At 47.0% G+C, this 16060-nt stretch overlaps 2 protein-coding genes across 3 annotated transcripts in view; both read right to left on the bottom strand.

The window, feature by feature from the left end:
* Nucleotides 1-1161: 1161 nt before the first annotated feature.
* LOC119329792 (serine carboxypeptidase-like 51) lies at nt 1162-4492 on the bottom strand. The gene is made up of 12 exons (XM_037602884.1): nt 4292-4492; nt 4102-4196; nt 3905-4012; nt 3561-3807; nt 3387-3430; nt 3229-3296; nt 2992-3097; nt 2636-2893; nt 2472-2522; nt 2058-2110; nt 1819-1975; nt 1162-1445 (listed from the first exon to the last, which is right to left on the bottom strand). The coding sequence occupies exons 1-12, from the start codon at nt 4446-4448 to the stop codon at nt 1377-1379; spliced, it is 1413 nt and encodes a 470-aa protein (XP_037458781.1). The 5' UTR covers nt 4449-4492; the 3' UTR covers nt 1162-1376.
* Nucleotides 4493-9864: 5372 nt separating this feature from the next.
* Nucleotides 9865-16060, bottom strand: part of LOC119330776 (protein TRIGALACTOSYLDIACYLGLYCEROL 2, chloroplastic-like) — a 9104-nt gene continuing 2908 nt past the window's right edge. The window contains exons 2-5 of one of the 2 annotated variants that reach the window (XM_037603902.1): nt 13169-13498; nt 12014-12129; nt 10608-10838; nt 9865-10517 (exon numbers count right to left, since the gene is read on the bottom strand). In XM_037603902.1, coding sequence (XP_037459799.1) covers nt 10814-10838; nt 12014-12129; nt 13169-13498 — 471 coding nt within the window. In that variant the 3' untranslated portion in view covers nt 9865-10517; nt 10608-10813. The remainder of the gene's footprint in view (nt 10518-10607; nt 10839-12013; nt 12130-13168; nt 13499-16060) is intronic. The other variant, XM_037603903.1, reaches the window with a different exon arrangement.

The following is a 16060-nucleotide window of genomic DNA, read 5'->3' as shown; positions in this document are numbered from 1 at the left end:
CTGATGCCAGCGGCGACGACAACGACGTTCGGGAAGCAGTGTACTCAGTCGGCGTAGCCGTCGACAGGGATGCAGGAGTCGATGCCGGAGGCGGCGACAGCTGGTCGGCAGAGTTGCTGGCAGGGAGAGCGGTGGTGGTGGCCTGCAGGATCGGAGATGTCACTGTCGGCCCAGTAGGACCACGATTCTCCCGATCTTGAATGGGCAGAGTGCACTGGAGAAGAGCATGAGCCACCGGAGTTGGACAACCACATTGCAGGGTCGACTGAAGGTGCAGATCCTGAACGGACGCGCCGGCCATGGTAGCATGGACGACAGGCAGGCGCGCTGTAGCGCTCGTCTTCACGGTCCTTGGCAGACAACAACCATGGGCCAGATGACCACCTACGGCCGGATCGGCCTTGCGGAAGGCGAGTGCAGCCGCGGCCAGCTCGACGGCGGCGGTAGCCAAGGACGACCGAGCGAGAGCCAACGGTGTCGTTGGAGCGGGAGCCGGTGGTGTCATCGTAGCGGCTAAGGTCTTGAGCACGGGGAGCATCACGGACACAGCAGGGCAGGCCAGCGTTGGCGGCGGCGCTGGATCCCGATCCAGATCCAACTGAGCAGGGGACGGGGATGGCAGCGGGATGATGCGCTGCACGGAGCCCGCGAGGAGCGCGACAGGAGGTGGCGGCAGCATGCCGGCCGGCCGGACGCAGGGCTGCGGTTTGGTGGCCGACGGGGCCGGAATGGCCACCGTCGGTGTGGGTGTGGGCGGCTGGTCGCGGTCGCTCGAAACTGCACTTCCAGCGTTTAGGCTTTGCACATGTTACTTCCAGCCTCAAGCATCATGTTGCTGGTGGCCATTTAGAGTTTTTTTAATTTTCTAGCTATGTTTAAGTAGACTTTGGCCGACGTTTAACCGGCCATTTATATATAATTATGCTTAATTAATCACTTTTGGTCACTTCGGTATAAATGGGTCGGTCTTCTGTTGGACGCACCTGCCGGCCTAAATGAAAAATCGGACGCGCACGTCCACATGGCCGATCCACACGAACAAACACGAACAAAAAGCGGACAAAGTGTGCGTTTTACCTCTAGATTATACGTACTAGTATACATATAGTGACAGCGGAAATGTATGCAATAAATTTTGATTTTTGATCATACCCTGCCACCGAAAAGTAACACAGTTGCGCCAGTATTGTAGTATGCTGTAAAGTCAAACAGATGTCTCTCTCTCTCTCTATTCATTTATATCTGTTTTCTCATCTTTCCTATCTCATAAATGTCCGCCACTGTCTTTTACAGTTTACTGTGAAAAGAAAAAGGAAAAAGGGAATCTTTTCTTGTGTTGGTGTCAGGCTGCTTGGTGTGTCGCCGTCGTCTTGTTTCTACCGAGCAGGAGATTGTGTAATGTCACCCAGCATGTTGAGTGCAGGGCAAGGGTTGTCGATCGGTATCTACCACAGCAAAAAGTGGAGCATTAGATTTTAGCCAGCAATACCATGGACATTCAACAGGCAGCAAGCAGTACACCTGCCTGGCCCCCTATCTGTATATATCACTATTTCTGCCTGCTGCCTCTCTCTTCTCACAGGCAATGCATATACGGTACTAAATTTTTCTATGTGTGGTGGAGAGATGTGCATGTGCATGATGAGAAAACTATCTCACCAACCACTAGATGAATGCACACTCTCCTCCAGGTCAAGCCTGTAGGACGGAATTATTGCATTAAGTTGCACATGCACATGGATGCTCCCAACGCCAGCAGTATGGTAAGGTGCTCAATTATTTGATGGATGCGTGAGTGCAAGTTTTGTGTTGGATTACCATGTGGCCAGCTCCCAGTATCCAGTAGAATTTCAGGTTCTTGTACGACTTGAGGAAGGCCTGGGTGCCGGCTGCTTCACCTTCACCTTCACCTTCACCCCCCTTGCAGTAGAGCGGCTTTCTGGGCGACCCTGTGAAATTCTTCAGACCTTCCCACCTGGCAGCATGCAATCAAGTTAAACTCATATTATGTCCTTGCAAACACACGGGCACATAAACATGTGAGTTGCAGCACTTACTTGAGCTTCTGGACCCAGTCCAGTGTTCCCTTGGTTGCGCAGATGAGATCGAGCTGCAAGAACAAACGTTGATTGGTTGGATCTCATTACAAAATGCAAAGTATTCTACTGGTCATTAAGTCGAGAGATTCTGCGATGCGTTTGCGCGGCCCAGTGAGTGATTGATCATCCACGCCACACTTGCAGGTAAGCAACAGCGGTTAGAACAAACTTGGGGTGACACATGTCAGGGATTTTGATCGATTTGGAAGCATGCGTGCGCATACAACACTAGACGGTCAAATCAAAACGACAAGACCGATGGGCAGGCAACAAATGCGTGCAGGCTTGGGTCCTCTATTTGGATTGCAAGACGCGCACGGATGGATCAACAGCAACTACTAGTAGCCGGACACAAGAGAGACGGTGGTTTACCTGTCCGCTATAGATGGTCACCTCCACGCCAAGTTTCAAGAGCTCGTCAACCTGCATGCATCCATTATCACTCACAGCAGGTTAATTAGAGTAAGCCATTAGCTGCACTGAAATTAGTTAGGTACTGTAGGAACTAGTGTAGCTAGCTAGCTAGTGGTGACAACCTCGTTGATTCTTGGCTTCATGAAGTCGCCTGCGAGGGCTTCGAACACGTCGCCTGACTGCTCTCCCCAGGTGAAGTTGTTGGGGATGATGCCGAGCTTGGCCTTGACCTCGGCGTTCATGAGGCCGTCGAGGCCGCCTTCCCTCGTCGCCTTGGAGCTCAGGTACCTCGTGTAGCCCACCTTCCTCACAGCCGCCCCCGCGGTCGCCAGCACCGCAGCGTCCTCCGACGACTCGTCCTTGAGGATGTTGTAGAAGTTCTGCAACACCCACCATGCAATTACAAGTCAGTACTACTTGTAGTTGTACAACACAAAAAAAGCAGAGGCAGGGGCACGAGGGGAGGGAGGATGCGCACCACGGAGTTGCTCTGCTCAAGGACGGCCGACTCGAGGTCCTCCCACGACTTCTCCGCCGCCGCGTACTGCTTCGCCTTGAGCTGCGCCTTGATCTTATTCGCTAGGCTGCGTGTCACGCATCGTCGTCAGTTGTTGTTGTTTCTTTTTTGAAAGAATTATTTTAATAATTATTTACAAGTAGTAGTAGTATATAAAGGCCGATCGCACAGAATTGGAAGGTTTTCGTTTTTCACTACCTGTCGCATTGCTGCAGCCCCTTCTCGTCGATACGGGACAGTTGGTACAGCAAGGGGCCCCATGACAACTGCACCCAGTAAATTCTCTCTGTTAATTACTTCTACTTACTCGATTATTAATTCAGCAAGCACAATACGCGGCAGTCGTTAAGACTTACCACGGAGTCCTCTGGTGAAATCCAGCTATCCCCCAGGGCCACACCTGCATGCGGCGTGGCCAAAAATTCAGTTACTATAATGGATTGATTATTATTACTACATTAGCTGCATCATGATGGGCTAGCTCGTTAATGGATTTAATAGGCTATTATTGGCTGGCTCTAGTAGTGTACCTCCAAGCTTGGCCTTGAGGTGTCCATGTCGGATGGCCTTGAGCGCGGTGAGCGCGGTGGTGACGGCGAACTTGCCGCCGTACGACTCGGCCACGATGTAGAGCGGGCTCCCCTGCAGCCGCTTGTTGTGCCTGTAGAGCTTGATGAGTAGCGCCGTCAGGTCGCGCGCCGCCTGGCCGTCCGTGCGCGCCATCAGGCTCTTGTTGCCACCCTCCACGAAGCTGAACCCCGTGCCCACGGGGTTGTCCTGCCCACCATTGCGGAGCAATCTCAGAACTCAAAAACTAACCGGCAATTGCCATTGCCCAGCCCCACGCGAGGACGAAGATGAGGTTGCTACTTACGACGAAGAGGAGGTCGGCCTTGTTGAGCCAGGTGGTGGCGCGGGGCTTGAGGTCCGTGTCCAGCGGCCCGATCTCCATGAAGTTGCCGTAACCCACCCCCGACGCGCCCTGCAATGCATATATGCCAGATTGAATCATCAGTATGCTCCTCTATGCAAGATTTTTTCTTTTTGAATTGGTGCTGGCTAGCTACTCACCGGGCCGCCCTGAAGCCACAGCACGGTCGGCCATGGCGCCGTGCCGTTGTCGACGCGGTGGGGGCTACGGTACAGCCACCAGAACATGTGCGCCTCTGCAGAGTTCAATTGTTAACCACGCCACCATGAGCTACAAGAAGAAGAAGAAGAAGAAGAAGAAGAAGAAGAAGAGAAACACTAATTTTCTTACTGGGTCGGACTTGCATGTATCCCCACTCCTCCGTCCCATCGGCGGTGCCGGCGGCGGCGGCGCGGGAGGGCAGGACGAGGAGGAGCGCGACGAGAGCGACGCAGGACAGCAGGAGCGACCTCGCCGCCGCCATTGTGGAGCTGTGACAAGGACTCATCGTGGACGACAGGAGCAGGACGCACGCTGGAGCAGGAGGCCGTGTGAGGCTGGGATATATATGGTGGCGCTGGGACGTTGTGCACGGTATACAGGTCGTACAACAACGACGCCAAGGAGGGGAGATCGTTTGCGTCTGTTTGTTGGAATCCCGTCCGGATGACGACGTGTAAAAAAAGAAAAAAACGATGACGACGTGCAAACTACTCCGATCTGGACTGGAATAAAGATCCAGGTAACTCCTCGCAAGAATCCCTGTACGTAATCGGAACTGCCTTCCGTTCCATACTCTCATCTTCTTATCTGATGAAACGGTTGGACCGGTACCATACGTGTAGATAGATACAGTCGAGACTTCGGAAGGACATAAAAGTTTCGGCTGACAAACTTTTTTTTTCTCTTGTCACGATTTCTTTTTTTAACATCAGTAACACTCATACATGCATGCATACACTCACTTTTATGAACACACATACACACACCTTGTCCTTATGAGCATCTCTTGAGATTTACGAAGTCACTGTACGTGCCTCGTCTTTAATAGGAACGTTTCCTCTTACTGAAAGCGCATCGCCTCGTCTTTGATGGAATGTTTCCTCTTATTGAAAGCGCATTACCGAAAATCCTGAAATAAATCTAGGAATAATGCGAGCATCGGGACTTGAACCCCTGGTGGGTTGAGGATACCAATGTCCCTCTAACCATCCAACCACAAGTTGATTCGCCTCTCGCCATGATTTCATTAAGCATTATATAAGCAAGAAGAAGAAAATTTGGTAGGGTAGTTGAGTGAATTTATGCTTAGGAGATGAGATGGTTCTTATATACTTCTTTTGTTCGGAAATACTTGTCATCAAAATAAATAAAAGATGATGTATCTAGATGTATTTTAATTTTAAATACATCTTTTTCGTTTATTTTGATGACAAGTATTTTCAGACGAAGAAAATATGTAGTACGCTTGATTAGATGCGAGGACCTGCCATGAGCAGTCCATGGAATTTATAAAAGCTGGTAGTAGTATGGGCCAGCAATATATGGGAGTAGAATGGAGGCGGTGCACGCTTGCTAGCTCGGCCTTCACTTCTCAGTCGTCTTGGAAAGGACCCATCGAATCCAATCCAATCGACCACCATTCTTGACAGTCAACACATACCTTTTCCAAGTTCATGCGCACGCGTTCTATCATACTCCAACTCATTTCTGCAGGACTGCTTTTAGTTTTACCACTACGGCTGCGCATTGCGGGGTTCTAGGCCTAGTATTATCATATTTTGCCACACATTTTTGCCAACCTTGATTAAGTTTAGTTCATCAGAATGAAAGTCACACGTTGGCAAGCCTAAAGGAATATTGTCATACTTTTTTGTGTGTATGTCATATGGGGCTCAAATGTGGCTTGCCTAAGGTGTGGCTTGAACCAAACGCTCATCTAAGTTAGTCAAACTTGTTTAACTTTAGGTGTGGCAAACTTTGGCAAAGTTAGTCACAAACCAAACAGCCCCTACATACTACACTGTACACCTAACCTGACGCTTCAAACTAGCACGTGCATGTATGGCCATGGAATAGAAACAGAGGCCTCATTTGCCTCGAGGAATTTTGTACGAATTCCATAAAATAGGATTTCTGTAGAAAAATTATCTTTAAAGCCCTTTGATTTGTAGAAATAGATTCCTATTTCTATGAAGGAATTCTTTCTATACTTCATATTTCATAGACAAATAAATATTAGTGTACACTCAATGAAAAACATCCTATGATCTGAGCCAAAGGGCATTTTTTCTTTTTATTCATATTCATAGGATTTAAGATGCATACCATCTCATTTTCTATGACTTTTTTATTTCTATGATTTCCCTATCATCCGAACCAAAGGAAGCCAGAGTACTTTTTTAGCTTTTCTTTCTTTACAAAAAGGACATGCAAGAACTTGAGCGCCTTCAGTCATCAGGTCAGGATATGACAAGATAAAATGGAGTGAAAATGTTTGGGTCTTAAGATAATTTGTGTAACTTTGTGCATTCCATGGTTCGATGTATACAGTTTTCCGGTTTGTACGGTATTAATACTTTGGTAAACACGGTATCAAATCAAGAGACGGTTCAGATTCGGTATACATACCAAATTATTCTGGTATATAGCATAATAACCAAAGTTGATGCAAATTTGAAAATGACATAATAATAATTTGCAAATTTATGACTCAAAACGCATACTTTTTTATACAAACACTATATAAGTATATATGCATGCATGGATTCATGCTTTGATGGTTATGTATGTGTTGAACATTTTTTAAGAGAAAAATTATTGTGTTACAGAAAAAAGGACGTGCTTAGCAAGGAATCTGGCTCCTGTACAAAAAATGACTACTTTTGTGGTTGTTCGCCTAAAAAATATTCTTTTTACTTTGGTTCATTCAGTTAACCGTTCGATTTTTCGGTATATACCATAAAACGGAAATTCAAGATGGTATGGGAAGTTCATACCATACCAAAGCCACAAACCATAAAATTGATTCGGTTCAGTTTATTTTCCGTATGGTTTTTTGGTTTAGTTCTAAAATTACATAGTGACATTTTCATGATGCTAGAGGCAGAAGATTACTTTTTGCTTGTCATGCAATTGCTTTCCCGTTTGCATGCATTCATATCCCGATTCGAAAATTGTGTAACGATGATTGGAAATGATCAGAGAACATGGTAGAGAAGCAGTCGACTTTTTTCGCCGGGTAAACCAGAGTTTCATTTTTAAGGTAGTACGGATACGAAAAAAAAATCTACAAATGGTTCATCTGCCTTTTGGTTGCATTTCTTGATAATGCCCTTAGGAAATAATTCGTAACGTTTGCTATACGTGTCGGCCATAGCTTGCTTAACTTCCTAGCTACACTTGCTTAACATCCTGGTTGTAGTTGGACTTTACGCCAATGACACAACATGTCATTTACTTATACTAGTCAATGTATACGTGCAATACACGTTAATTTGAAACTATATTAAGTGCATGTGGATATTAAGTAGAATATTATTTACGTGTTATTATGTGAGTAGTACTATATTTGGCATGAAATTAACTGCACGCTAAACGTGTTGAACGCTCGACATTGAAGCAGCCTAGGTCGTTGGATTGACATGATTTGATGATCGAGATTAATTGGATCTGCTCCTTTGAGTCTTTTTATATTGATATAGATATAGATAAATAATTATAAACGATAACTTTACAGATATTATAACATGAAATAGTCCGCAATTGACCATACTATTAGCCATGCTCTTAACAATAGACATTGTTATAAGTGAGTTCTCACTGCGACCTAACATATTTGCCTTTTATCTTACACCCGCTGACCCGAATTACTTATCACGGAAATTGGTAGAAATGGATGTATCTAGAACTAAAAATACGTCGAGATACATCCATTTCCGCGACAAATAATTCCGGATGGATGAAGTACTTCACAAGACTCGTGAACTTAAGGCCTGGTAATTATTGGTTGTGTGCATCTTTTTCTTTTTCTGTGTAGGTTGCATGCATCTTTAGATGCATAAAGTGCAGGGTTACTCATTAGTTTTCCCTAACATGCGTTAACTAACGAGCAAAATTAAATTACGTAGATGTATGAACATGTCATGTATATTAGGAATATGTAACTTATATTTCCATGAGACCATAGACCAGTATATACCACGCTGGATCATGGGCCTTGACCAGCAAGAGACGAGGCAGCAGTGTCACGCGACTTCGGCTGCGCATCGGATCGGCGCAGATCGGGGGACTTGTGTCAACACCGCAGCCGACAGGAGCAACTGCGCACCAGACTGGCACGCGGCAGGCAGGCGGTTGGATCGGGCTCGGGCCTGTCCACCACGGCCTGTGAGTGGCATGGGAGAGCGGCGGCCCCAGAGTAGGGTTGACCTGCGGTGGGTGAAGGCAGCGGAGAGCAGCGCCGTTTAGAGAAGAAGGACGACGGATACGTGGATGGGAAATTGGATCGAAAGCACGAGTTGTGAGTGCTAAAAAAAACCTAAGACTCTAATATCATGTTAGGAATATGCAACTTGTATTCTCACGAGGCCATAGGCCAGTATGTATACATGTGCATGTATAGGATATGCAGAAAACCCCTTGTACAATGGGGTAAATACCAAATGCTACATAGCTATATAAATTCTACTCTAACAATGTAAACCTGCCGAATTACTATGTTTTTAGGAATATGCAGAAATTACTCCCTTTGTTTTTATTTGCTTCACATATTAGCTTTGTCTAAAGTTAAACTTTATAAACTTTATCAAGTTTGCAGAAAAAATATCAATATATACACCACTAAATCAGTACCATTAAACTCATCATTGAATATATTTACACATCATATAGATTTATTATTGTAAATGTTCATATTGTTTTCTGTAAATGTATAATTTTTTTGACTTTATTCAAAGCTAATATGCTAAGTAAATAAAAACGAAGGGAGTACTTAATTAATCATCATCACATACATATAGTAGTAAACGGAGGGAGTACTTAATTAATCATCATCACATACATATAGTAGTAAACGGAGGGAGTACTTATTAATCAGAGATGAGATGTGATACTCTTTCTTTCCCCTCTAGCAAGGGCGACTAGATCAAAGTGTTACTCCCCTCGTTCAACACCGGCGAGTATGTAGATTCACGCTTCGGTGACGGGTGGTGGGGAGAGGAATCCTGGTGCCTTGGTTGCGGCCAATAGATAGTTTAGGGTTTTAGTCCTCGCATGGTTGATGCTTCCTTCATCTTTGAGTTGGTCTTCCAGGCTCTGAGCCTCTTCGACTTCATTCATCGGGACAGATCTAATGGAGCTCCGAAGTAGATTTCTACTGGCTCGTTGGGGCAGTGAGGTTAGGGTTTCTCACAGTGCGTTCGCGGCGATGAGATTTGGTGTGAGGTTCAGATCGATTCAAGGATTCAATAGTGACTACACTGCGCTAGTCGTTAGGGGGCACATGCATGGAGACTTACCGGCTGATATCCACAAGGTTAGGCCGGTTCTGATATGGGAGCGGTGACAACGGCGCATCAATGTATCGTTCTGGCTGCAGTGGTCGATGTAAATTTTATTATGTCTGGGATGCCTTTAGTTTTGACAAACCTACGTAATGGATCTGGATCCTTTTCGGAAGAAGAAGAACAACAACAAAAAGATGAGATGAGATGGCGCACCGACGGTTTTCTGCCTTTGGCTTGTGAAGATGCTTCAGCCATACTGAATCGTTCCAGCAATTAAGCTAGTTGCAGTATGATGCAAGGATGAATAATCAACTTGGATCCATCCATCCAACAACGTACTACTGAACATGGACAAGACAAGATGTAAGGCGGAGTGAATGGAAACGGCGCTGGATTATTGGCTTGGCGCCTAGCGTGCACGGCCTGCAGCTTGTTTTGCACGCACACCACACGCAATTGAAACTGGAAAAATAATCAATATAGTAACATACTTCCGCTTATATCCGACGAGGCACGAAATGGAAGACCACACGATCGAAACTGGACCGATGCACCCGTTGTCAGGCTACATTCGTCGTCGCGTTTGATTCCATTCCACCACACAAACAAAAGCAGAGAGCGCAAGTCCAAGGATTGAATTGACCGATGGCGAGATGTGCTACCAGTAGCTATCAGTCCTACTAGGCTGCTGCTGCTGCTTTGAATTGTGCCGCCCCGACGACGACACACCGATCAACGAGTGCCACCGGTAAGAAACAATGGGAGTATTCCTTGTTTACACTTGCTCAACCACAACCGTGCTGCACAAAACACAAAACAAAAATGGGCCTAGCATAACTCGACGACAACAATAAATACTGCTTTTCTTGCCAAGAATGCAGAAAAAAAAAACTCAGCTTATCTTCTTAAAGATGCTCCGACCCCATCAGGACGGATGGCCTACTCTACCCATATCCACGCTGTTCAGTTCAACTGAGGGGTCACAATAGTCTGCTGAGGGACTTGATCAGCAGCTTGATGTTCCGCCGTGTCGCCTCGCCGGTGAAACCAGAGATGTCCGAGCTGATACTCTGAAAGTAACAGGTCAAAAACTTGCATGCCTTCTCGCACTTTAACAACAACAACAACAAAAAAGAAAAACTGAAGATACAGATACAGACCTCAATGTTCTTCACGCTTCGTTTGGATGTCTCCATTGGGGAGCTCCGTATTGTATTGGTCTGAATTCCAAATCAGTGAGGAAACTGAAATGGCACGAATACGAATTCACCTGTTTGGTTGTCTAGTGAATTGGCCCTTGAAATGCCTCTGAGCTACCAATACCAAATCATGTTTGGATGACAAACTTTGGAATTGTATGGCTACATTACCTTACCAGGTTATACCTTGCCCTACATGACTCAAAAATGTAATCTGAATACGAATGAATATATAGCAACGAAAATAAATAAATATTCTAAAAATACATCAGGAAAAGCGAAATCAACAAAACTTCCCTGATCTGCACAGTAGATAAAACTGGAAAAAATTAAAAATGGTGCAAAGATAGAGGGATTTTCATGATTTGGAGGGGTTTGACAAGAAGATCTAGGCCGTAGCCATGGATCCATGGTGGAGCAGTGTTGTGGCTGCACAAAAAGAGGAGCAGCTCGTACATACGTAATGGTGGAGTGCTGTATAGAAGGAGCTGCAACTCGTGGACAAAGGAGGACTTGAGCCAGGCAACGATAGGCAAGGACGACGGCCACACCTGGCTAGAAGGGCGGAGCTGACGACGGGGCGCGCCGGTCCTGGGCCGCCGTCGACCTCCATGGCGGGGCGCAGCACAGGGCGACGGGAGATGGCGAGGGGCGACGGGAAATGGGGTGGGGAAGAGGGGAGGGGCGGGATTGCGCCGCCGCCGGCCGCCGTGGTGGTCGCCGCCGCCACCTGCTACTAGGTCGCCGCCGGCACGACCTAGGTCAGTGCTCGAGTTCGCCCCTCTCATTCCCCTTCGCTGCCTTCTATTTCTCTTTCGTGGGCTGAAGCGGTAAGTTTTGCGGGAGATAGCGAAATCGGGCCAATTTGGAGCGCCACCCCTCCGAAACGTGGGAGGAAGATTTTCACGGAGCGAAAACGGGCCTGAATTGCTCTTTCATTTCCAATACGAATTTGGTGTCCAGCCAAACGTCCGTATTGACCCTAGATGATTACCAAATCCATTTCCTGGGCTCCAATGAAGACATCCAAACGCAGTGTTATCTGCATTGGAAATCATAGCAACTGCTGTTTCCGCTTTCCTATAACCTTTGGAATGTAGTACAGTATGCAAGAAGTGGTAGATGACCTTCACTCTTTGTATTTTACCTGTCCTTGTGCAGAAGGTTGAAGTCTTCCATGCTTACCCCTGAGAACAGTGATCTAATCAAGCAGTCTATATTCACCCTTATATTTACTCTGCTTCTTTCCAACAAAATATTTTGGGTCCAGTATTACCTCTTCGGAATGCAAAGCAAGTTTTTATTAAAATCAAGTTTGATTTGTGCAAGGAATATATTACTGCAAGTGATGCCCTTAAAAGCACTACCTTAAATCACCAGATGCGTCAGCCAGGCCTTTAGCTATAGTCTCCACATCCTTCACCAGATCACTATCACCCACCTTCGAGAGCAAAGGTTGAACTTCTTCAGCTAATGCTTCAATCTGTTCCATCACTAACATTTTAAGTTGATGCTTATGAAATTTAATGGCAGAACAAGTGACCACCATATTTCTCTATTTTCTGCAAATACGTTAACGTCCAGAAAACTGCATGTATGGAGAAAGCATCAGCCACCCTCCTTTCACAAACAGAGAAGAAAAACCAAACACCACATTCCAACTGAGTGGAGGTCCCTTCTTCTCGATGATGGTCCTGAAACAGTACTGGCCAAGCATGCTAGCCAGTGCCAGGGTAGGTATGCAACAGCGATATGATTGACCTAATCTTGAGATTGTCAGCAGTTCAACCAAGTAGCACAGTTTTGACAGAGTTAGTTTTGAGCTCTGATAGTGTAAATATGACCAACTTGTTTTAGCCATTCCACAAACAGACCATGCAACTTGGTATGCATGCCCAATACCCATCATATGCAGGACATATATGAAAAGATGCTGATACTTTAGCAATGCTCATAAAATTAGGACATAACATAAAATCAGGCCCCTATAATAGTATCAAATACACCTGGCAACCAAGTCTTTCTTCCAAAATAAAAAATAACCGAGGTTTGGGAATTGGGAAACGCTACCACACAACTGCCAACTCGTCAGCCGGGGGCCATTTGAATTTTGTACAATGAAATCCTATTCAGCAGTATTGAGTAAAATGGATTGCTTTCACCACTCAAAATAAATGCGGCAAACATATCAAAGGTTGAAAAGTATAACACAAGAATCCTATATCTTATATAACTAATAGGTGATCCCCACTTACTTATTTATCTCAACATGCAAGCATGCCACAATGCATGGGAAAAGGCACACGTCAACATGCAAGCATGGATGCTACTTATATTGAATAAATATTTTACAAATATTTAGTGATCAAATATAACAAATTATATGTATGTTCAGTTTTGGTTCTGGAGTTAGTAATCCAAATATTCATGTTCCATACAACTAAATCTGATGGAAATATAGTGCAAACCAATCCCTGCAGCAATGGGCGGGGTATCATCTCTAGTTAGTAAGAAGAATGTACCCGTGAAAGGAGAGGTTGTGCTTCTTCCATTATAGATGCAACCTTTTCTGCTAACTTGAAGCTTTTATGAACACCAATTTCCTCCATGTCTCTTCCTAGACGGGTAAATATACCCACCATTGCATCTAAGCTTACTCCTTGTTGTCCTTTCATTCTCTCTTTGTCACAGAGGATTAAGCCTTCTTTGGAACAGTCTGCGTCCAGTGGACCAACTGAAGGTGTTGGGAGTGGATCTTTTGGTGTAATATCGACCATTGTCTCCATTAGGAGGCCAGATTGATTCACCTCAACCAATGAATTACGGGGCACAATAATTTTATCATCTTCAACCTGCCATATAGAAGGATTCAGCTATCAGAGATTGAGTCCAAAATATTACCATTTTACAAAAAAAAAGAGAAGTCTTTACTCAATACACCAAAGAAATGTAAGCATAGGCAACAACAAGAAAAGAAAAAGCAACTATGGATAACAGTTTACTAGCATGCCACTGCCACTCGTATGAAACGGTAACTTCCTCTCAGGGAAAAACCGAAATAGCAACACCCAACTACCTTGCACAGATTGAAGAATGAGATTCCTAAAAAGAGATGGGCCAATGATACATAGCTGAGATAGTGTTGTAAGATGACATGAAGGCTGAAACGGAGTAACATAAGTGTAAGCTGCAAACTAGGCACATGAATAATTATTCTTCAGATTTTCCAATTTTCAGCCGGCCGATTTAGATTTCGTCTTCAGTCAGATTTTTGGGCCGTCCGATCGTGCAGATGCAGCACATATTACGAAGCTCACGTGTGGTTCATGAGGCTGGCTTCCACTTCTGGCACGCTGTCCGGTTTTTAGCGGGTTGTCTGGTCTTACCGGGGTTTGTCAGTTACCCATTTTCAGGGAGCGGTGGCTCATCCACGGGGAAAGAGAGAGGAGGGAACAAAGCAAGGGTGGCGAACGGCAGCAAGGCCAGCCGTGATCTCACACGAGATGGGGGCAAGGAGAGAGCCAGAGCGGCGAGGCGAACAGAGGGGTCGCTGTCGGCGGACAGGGTAAGTCTCCACGTGATTCTATCTTGTGTTTTTCTTCATTTCTAGCGGCGCATCGGATGGCAACTCCATGAGTTCTTCATCGAGGTGTGTTGCAAGCCACGGGCTAATCGCAGTGGGGTATATATGCAGATCGATTCATGTTTTGTCTTGATGGGGAGCAGGGAGATTTTGGTCGGACGAGGCGGATTGCGTCCCCCAATTTCCTAGGGTTTTCTAGCATCCATTGATTTCGTGGGGGACGGGGGTGCTGTCGATTTGTGAATGGGCATTGAATCGATCTATTGTTGGGTGTTGGTATCCATATCCTCCTTGAAGAGAAACCAAAATTTCAAATCTGGGTGCTATTTTTTTTTTTTGAATTTTCACCGGGGAGGGAGAGAACTCCCCCACCTGAATTGTATTCATTTGCCTATAAGGCTTTGCAGCCTCGCAAGATGGGCTCAAGTGAACCAGAGGTACAGGGGATACATGGGAGGAGAGGTAAAATAAAACAACACAACACAACACACCGACGACACACAAGACGTCACACACAACCACAACAGGGGGAGAACAAGAAGGGAAACACAACACAATACAACAAAGAGCATCGCCGGTGTAATCGAACGGCATCGGCCAGCCGAGACTAAACCAAGACACTGCACCGTCGACGTAATCGAAAGGCTCCACGCAACCGAGACTGCACAACGCCGCGACACCACCTGCATCACGGGGCACATTCGAAGGGTCACGCGAGGCCGAGACGACGCCACACCACCTGTGTGTCACCGGCGTCGTCAAGGGGCATCACCAAGCAGTCCAAACCACAACACTGCACCATCAACGCAATCGAAAGGCACCGCGCATCCGAGACTGCACAACGCCACAACACCACCTGTGTCGGGGGTACATTCGAAAGGACATGCGAGGCCGAGACAACGCCACGGCACCTGCGTGCCACCGGCGAGATCGCAAGGCACCGCCTAGCAGAGACACACCAAGAAGCACTCGAGCATGAACATCGCCGAAGAAGAGCACAGACCCACCGTCGACCCCAAGCCGGCCGCAACACCATCAACATCAACCACACTCCACCGACAACAGCCACCCACGCAAGCCGTCGGTTACCACCAACAGCCATGGTCTCCAAGACGACGCCTCCAAGAAGGTAGCGACGAACCTGCCGCCGTCGTCGTCCGATCTAGCAATACAAGATCTTGGGCTTACGCCCGAAGACACTCTCGGTGGATTTGAGTGAACTGGACTCCTCAGCAACGCCCCCAAGGAGGTGAACGACACCAAAAATGGCGCCGCCGTCACCGGCATCAAACACAGTTTTTGCAAGGATTTCTCCAGGAGCCAAACACGACCAAATCGCCTCAAGATCCAAGCCATGGCACACCTCCGGCCGCCGCCGCAGGCCATGAGAGGGGAGAAGAGCACCCCCAACTTACCACGAAAATGGGGCAGCGCACCGTCGCAGTGGATCCTGGGACTCCCTCCACCTCCCCTTCCCCGTACAAGCTGGACCGGCCAGAGCAAGATCTTGTCAGTAGGACCAGCAGCGCACAGACGCGGACGAGGGGAGGAATGCAGGAGAAACGCTGCCGCCCGCCAGATCTGGGGCAACACGGGGCAGCAGGGCCGGCACCGGCCGCGCACGGCGCGTCACCCGGCCAGACGAGCGCCCAAGCCTCCACACCAGCGCCGCCAGCCACGGGACGCCCGCGCGAGCCAGCGAGCATTGCGGCGACCACGCGCGCGAGGCCCCGCCCCCCAAGCCCCCGCCCAGCCACCTACTCGCAGCTCCGCGCCAACGCGAAGCCCCACGACGCCGGCGCTGAAGCCGCCGGGACCAGGCCCCGCTCGC

Source organism: Triticum dicoccoides, chromosome 7A (assembly GCF_002162155.2).
Source record: "Triticum dicoccoides isolate Atlit2015 ecotype Zavitan chromosome 7A, WEW_v2.0, whole genome shotgun sequence".
Lineage (NCBI taxonomy): Eukaryota > Viridiplantae > Streptophyta > Magnoliopsida > Poales > Poaceae > Triticum > Triticum dicoccoides.
This window is presented reverse-complemented; position numbering and strand designations above follow the sequence as displayed.

Excerpts from the sequence above, each read along its gene's own strand:
- LOC119329792 (XM_037602884.1), bottom strand. The coding sequence starts at position 4,448 with ATGAGTCCTTGTCACAGCTCCACAATGGCGGCGGCGAGGTCGCTCCTG. Across the intron at positions 1,976-2,057 it reads GACTGGGTCCAGAAGCTCAA|GTGGGAAGGTCTGAAGAATT; the intron begins GTAAGTGCTGCA and ends GCATGCTGCCAG. Across the intron at positions 1,446-1,818 it reads TACTGGGAGCTGGCCACATG|ATACCGATCGACAACCCTTG; the intron begins GTAATCCAACAC and ends TTGCTGTGGTAG.